Here is a 6,725-nt window from a genome sequence, read left to right as displayed (position 1 = left end):
TGATTGCCAAGAATCTACATAAGTAAAGTTCTGGCAGCTACAAGTCTGAGTTCAGTGTCATGAATTTCTGAATCATTTCCTTTGGGTTACGCAAGTGAGAACTGAAATTAAAAACAAAGCTGAACTTGTGAGAGAACGTTTTGGCAACTGATGTGGGGTTTCTGATGAACCCTTTCATGTCCTGCTGTTTGGCTGCACTGACAGGTGGACAGTGCCTGCTCTGTAAAGACAGTGGAGCAGTAATGTGAGCACAGGTAAGCATGCTGTGCTTTCTCTGCCCCATATAAATCTGAACCACGAATGACACTTCTGAAATGTTCCGTTGACCACAGCTATGTGTTTTTACAATCACCTCAGTGGTGTAACTAAGGAGCTTGGGGCCCCAGTGCAAGTTTTGTACGATGCACTCTATTGATATGGAGCTCCAAAACTTACCAAGGACAGCTGCAGTGTCAGCCAGGTGTATTTAGAGTAAGGAAACAGCTTGTTAAGGATTACCACTATGTAATGCACATATAGAGCTGCTAATTACCAGCATAGCAGCAGTAGAAAGCTAAGAAGACAAAGTAGGGCCCCTAGTGGTCCTGGTGCAGTCACAACCCCTGTATCCCCTATAGCTATGCCACTGGCCTCACACAGTAGGGTGCACCCATGCCGAGGCCAGTTCTCCCAACATCAGAGGCAGACATTCAATGTGCAGAACTCCCCCACCCCCCCGAATTGTGCGGACGCGAGTAGTACCAAATAGCTACCCCGGAGAACACCGCTGGAACGCCAGACTGGACAAAGGAACGGGAGGCTCTGTGCTATCTAACGGAAGTATAAAACCTGAAGTTACATTGAATGCAGTCAATTGTTCAGGATACCCACTTTTACTGTAATTTTCCTGGTCAGAAAGACTTCCTATATATTGCTGTGTATTGTATATAACCCCGCCCTCCTAGTGATGCTTAGCCTAGATTAGCTATGTAGGATTCTCCTCCCAGAATATTCTGGGAGACCAGGTATATTTTGTACTGGCTTTAGAACTCTCAATAGCCAAACATTCCATAGAAAACACCTGCCAGCTGCCTGTGAGAATTTTACAAGGGACAAACACTGACTAAATTCATAAATTAATAAAATAAGCAGTTTTATCCATTGCTTTCACTATAGTTCCTCTTTAGATAAACCCTTGTTATATACTGTTCTGATGTTTTTATTCTTGTGTTTTGCATGGCAGCCAATCAATTTCCCACACCTGCATTGAAGCTTTGACATGGGGGTGCATTGCGTTTGCCTTGGTTTGAACTAGGTTTGTATTTAGGTTTTAAAGTCAGCACTCCCTGCTGTAGGAAGAAAAACAGTGCAACTGTGTTAATAGCTGCGATCGCTGGAATGTCTGTGATCAACGTGATCAGTAGCGTGAAAGGGTGGCTATAGAAGCCCATAAAAAAACAGCGCTAGTGCTGACTAGATCAGCATAGTGTTTGTGGACCCTTTACTTTTTCAGTGGATATTGTGAGGAAGTGCTGGTACCCATTAGAGTCTTCTGTTTCCTTCTGGTCCTGTACTACATTCCCTGCATTGCATTGTCTGCAAAAACATAACTATCCTGTGCCTCTGTTCCCTAGCCACAAACCCGTTCCATGTGTGAGAAACTCAGGCCTTCTGTTCTGTTGGGCACCTCCAGCTTGTGCCCAGCACCAGTGCAGAGGAGGATATCATGGTTACACAGGGGGAAGGTAGGTCTGGGAACATGGTCATGGAGTGACCAAGTGGGTGGGGCCAAGTAGCACAGACATTTCAGGCAATAGTCCATGCAAGGACTGGTATACACCATGCAGTCTTCACTTCAGATTCCATTTGAGCGAAATGCAGAAAAAGTTTTTGGAGTGGCACAGCTTACCTGAAGACTGGGTGCTTAACCTAGGGCCCCCTTCTTCAGAAAAGTACAGTCAAACAATCTCTGTACTTTTCTGAAGAAGGGGACCCTCTGTGGCCCCGATGCAATTGTCCAGCGTGTGCCAACTTATGCAATAAATGAATACTGCATTGATAACACAGTGTGCCAACATGACTTCACCTGCTATTTGAGCGAGAGATCAGATCAATATTCAGATCTAAAATAGATGTAGAAGAAAACTAGCAAACAAACGTATATGCACTTTTTTTCAAACAACTGTCATTTTTCCGATTGGTTATCCATTGAAAATTAATCGATGGGGAGAATGATACCAGAAATGGACATACACGGAACAATAGCCAGTATTTCAATCTGTATTTTCCTGGGATGTCTAATCTGCTTCCAATTGAGAAAGCGATCGATTATTACAGTGTTTCTCAAAACTCTCCTCATAGCCCCACAATGGTGCATGGTTTGCAGGCAACCTCACCTATGCACAGGTGGGGTAATTAGTGTCTTAGCTAGCCGGAATCCATGTAGCCGAGACACTAATTACCCCACCTGTGCATAGGTGAGGTTGCCTGCAAATCATGCACCATTGGGGAGTCAGGTCTGAGAAACACTGGATTAAAGGCCCATACACACGTCGGACTTTTGCGAACGACGGGTCGTTTGAACGTCCCATCGTTCAGTCGTCCGCACGCCAAATCGGGCGTGTGTACAGACTGTCGTTCGGGTGATAAGACTGGTCTACTCTTGAGCGATCCGCCGGGCGCCCTATGTCCTTTTAAGGGATAGCCCGTTCTCCTTCCCCACCAGGTTTCGGCCTTCTGCCGCCATCAGGGGATGAGGAGAACAGATAAATATGGGCTATAAATATTGTAAAGATATTTGCTAAGTAAAGGAAACAGATATTACTCGGTAAATATCTTTACACTATTTATAACCCACCTGAAAGTGTACAGTGATGGCACTGAGGATTGGTAAGTTATGGAAGCTATGGTAACCTATGGAAGCAGTCACAGCTTTTTTTTTTTTTTTTTATTTTATTTTGCTCAACGTGCGCGTTTCCCTTTTGCCAACAGTCAGCTGTTCTCAGCTGGCTGCCGGCCAAGAATGCTGATTTGGCCGCGGAAGAACGCTACCGTTTTTCCGCGGCCTCAAGTGAGACCCTATCCTCATGCACAACTGTAATGTCTGTAAGCTAAAAAGTTGGATACTCACCTAGGAGGGAAGGCTCTGGACCGCTTAGAGCAGGAGTCTCAAACTCAATTTACCTGGGGGCCGCAGGATGAGGCTGGGCCGCATAAAGGATTTCACAGTCAGCAGCAAACCGCCCCACCTCCCCTGTCCCTTGCATTGATTGTTATTTCAAAATCAAATTCACACTGAAGCGAACTATTTTGCCTATTTTACCTTACAGTTCGCTTCAGTGCTCCCATTACGAGTAATCCACCGTGTGCCCGCCGCAAAACGAGGGCTGCAGAGCCCCCAAATCGCCCAAGGGGCAATCCGCCAGCATTTCCTGGAAGGGGCAGAGCTTTCAGCTTCAGCTCTGCCCCTCCTGACGTCAATCGTGGCACATCGCCGCCTCTGCCCGCCCCTCTCACTCTTCTTCACAGAGAGGGGCGGGGAGAGGCGGCGATCCGTGCGGCGATTGACGTCAGGAGGGGCAGTTCTGAAGCTTCAGCTCTGCCCCTTCCAGGAAATGCCGGATTGCCCCCCGGGCGATTTGGGGGCTCTGCAGCCCTCGTTTAGCGGCGAGGATGCGGCGGATTACTTGGGAGCACTGAAGCGAACTATAAGGAAGCTTTTGCCGGCGCGGGCCACAAAATATTGTATCGAGGGCCGCGAGTTTGAGACCCCTTGCTTAGAGCCTTCCCGTTCCTCTCTGCGTCCTTTCGTTGAAACGTTAAAAACCCGTATAAGTCAAAGGCAGGAACGGGGGGTGGGATGAGGGAGCACAGAGAGGAATTGGAAAGCACTAAGCGGTGCAGAGCCTTCCCTCCTCTTTGGTGAGTATCCAACTTTTTTTTTTTCTTTTAAAGGGGAACTGAAGTAAGAGGAATACGGAGGCTGCCATATTTATTTCCTTTTAATCGATACCAGTTGCCTGGCAGACCTGCTGGTCTATTTTTCAGCAGTAGTATCTGAATAACACCAGAAACAAGCATGCTACTAGTCTTGTCAGATCTGACTTTAAAGTCAGAAACACCTGATCTGCTGCATGCTTGTTCAGGGGCTATAGCTAATAGTATTAGAGGCAGAGGATCAGCAGGGCTGCCAGGCAACTGGTATTGCTTAAAAGGAAATAAACATGGCAGCCTCCATATACATCTCTCTTCAGTTGTCCTTTAAGGTTGTTAGACTGGCTGATGAAGAGCTGCTGCAGGAAGTAGCTCATTTTGCACAGCATTGTACTCTGTCATTCTATCTCCTGTCTTCTACCCACAGGTCTTCTACTTTCATGTCTGATTGTCCTGTTGCTCTCTGTCCTCTATGAACTTTCCAAAGTGTGGAAGTCTAATCTCCTGAAACAAGTGCTGCTGACATTACCACTAACTCCTGACTCGCTGACTCCATCACTGATCTCTGACACCGAAGCCAATGTCTCTGCAAACTCCGAGCCATTGCTGACTCCTGACCCGCTGTATCCTGGGGATGGCTATGAGACTCTGCGCTCTCAGCCCGCCAGACTCTCCTCCTCCCATTGCCGGTGAGTGATGCACTGTCTGTTATACTGGGGGACACTCCAATTGCTCAATGGCTTGCCTTAAGGTACCCATACGCTTATAGATTAGCAGCAGATTCCACCATTAGATAGATTCCTGTCCGATGCCTGTCAGGTCGAATCTGACAGGAATCTATCTGATGTGTCAACACACAAGGAACAGATGTTGCACCAATCGATCCAATGCAACCCTACGGGCCATCGATCTGCTGCAGCAGCCAATTGACCTAGATTTTCCGTCCGGACCGATCGAAATTGGTTGGAAATGCTTCCTGTTGCATCGATTTCTAGCCAATTCGATCAGAGCGGTCGAATCGGCTGTTGATCGTTGGCTGAAATCAACCAGTATATGGGTGCCTGTAATCAGAGAAATCTGCTCAAAATGTTACATTTTATTCTGAATGGAATTTTTGTATTGCAGTGTATGCCCGTTCTGTAAAAACAAACAAAAAAAAAAAACGGTCAGGAGGTCGATTCCCTCCTTGCTCCATCCAGCATTAAAATAAATGGTATGATCTGGCTGCCATAGGTTAAATGTACTCTTCATTGAGCAGTCCTAGTTTTAGTACTTAGTGGGTTCCCTGACAAATTGCAGGATTAGTGAAAATGAAGAGATTTTGGTTAATTGATTTCTAATTGGGCAAGCGGGGTAAAGTTTGGTGCTTTTTATAAGTGTATGTAGGTCACCGTTTGCAGGCCGGTTTCCACTACATGCAGATTGGATCCAGAATGGATGCAGAAAAACTAACTCCAATGAAAGCCTATGGGCCTGTTTCCACTAAACGCGATTTTTCTGATGCAGATTTTCCCATAGACATTCATTGGAGTCAGTTTTTCTGCATCCAATCTGCATGTAGTGGAAACAGGCCCATAGAGTATGTTTGTGTAGTTGTTATAATTTAATATGAATACTGGTATTTGAAGTGGAACTACAGTTTGGCATAATATAAAATTAAAAAAACCTGTCCCCCCAACTCTGACTGTATTGTTATACTTTATGCCTTTGACCCAAAGTAATGTACAAATCCCCCACCTGTTACATTCAGCTAGTGTTGGGAGCTTTCATCTTGAATAATGTTGTTAAATAAATATATATATCATACAGCACGTCCAGTTCAGTCTGCCAGTAATAATGTCCGTTAAAGAGTAACTAACACAGGAGAATAGAGGTTTAAATTAGCTTTTGCAGCCTGACAAACAGTTTAGAAGGAAGCCAAAAAGGCAATACTGAAGTTAAAAATCACTCTAAGGCCCAGTGCACACCAAAACCGCTAGCAGATCCGCAATACGCTAGCGGTTTTGGGAGCTGATTTCAGAGCGATTCTAGGTATGTTTAGAGAGGTTTTCTAAACATACCTAGCGGTTTTGGGAGTGTTTTTGTGTAGCAGATTACAGATATTGTTACAGTAAAAGCTGTTACTGAACAGCTTCTGTAACAAAAATGCCTGGCAAACCGCTCTGAAGTAGCGTTTTTCAGAGCGGTTTGCGTTTTTCCTATACTTTGAGGACGAAACTCTTCCGAAAACCGCAAACGCGCAGCAGGAGGCGCGTTTGCGGCTTGGCAAAAACCTCAAACCGCCAGTGTGCACCATCCCATTGCAATACATTAGCCAAGCGGTTTTCCAGGCGGATGCGGCCGGCGGATCGCTCCAAAAACCGCTCAGTGTGCACTAGGCCTTACTTTTGATGTGTGCTGACAGCAAGGCTCTGTATTCCCAAGCCCTTAAAAAGGACGAGAGGCCGCATACCATACAGCAAAGCATTCTGGGGCCCTCCCCTCGGCTGCTAGTGAGAAGTTACAGGCTCAAGTTTCAACAGCTTGTAACTCACAGCACTGATAAATCTCCAGGCAGAGTACACTGCAGGAGTCCGCTATTGTTCCTAGCCACATGGCTAATTAATATTCACTGCACAGTAGTGTTATTCATTACGAGCTTTTTTGTGAGTGGAATCATCGGGAAGCAGGGAGGACATGACGACACAATTGGCTTCATAGGAGACAGACAAACATGGAACCTGCCATGAGCTGTCAGGAACATCATTCTCTGCAAATACTATTTAAAAATTCTGTGAAGTACAAACGTGGACAGTGAAATGCATATGTAATGT

The 6,725-nt window shown here is 45.8% G+C and overlaps 1 protein-coding gene across 1 annotated transcript in view; it reads left to right on the top strand.

The window, feature by feature from the left end:
* SLC31A2 (solute carrier family 31 member 2) overlaps window positions 1-6,725 on the top strand; it is an 81,842-nt gene that overhangs the window by 37,231 nt on the left and 37,886 nt on the right. The window contains exon 3 of the mRNA XM_068248283.1: window positions 4,340-4,601. Within this exon, the coding sequence (XP_068104384.1) occupies window positions 4,340-4,601 (262 nt within the window). The remainder of the gene's footprint in view (window positions 1-4,339; window positions 4,602-6,725) is intronic.

Source organism: Hyperolius riggenbachi, chromosome 8, assembly GCF_040937935.1.
Source record: "Hyperolius riggenbachi isolate aHypRig1 chromosome 8, aHypRig1.pri, whole genome shotgun sequence".
Lineage (NCBI taxonomy): Eukaryota > Metazoa > Chordata > Amphibia > Anura > Hyperoliidae > Hyperolius > Hyperolius riggenbachi.
This window is presented reverse-complemented; position numbering and strand designations above follow the sequence as displayed.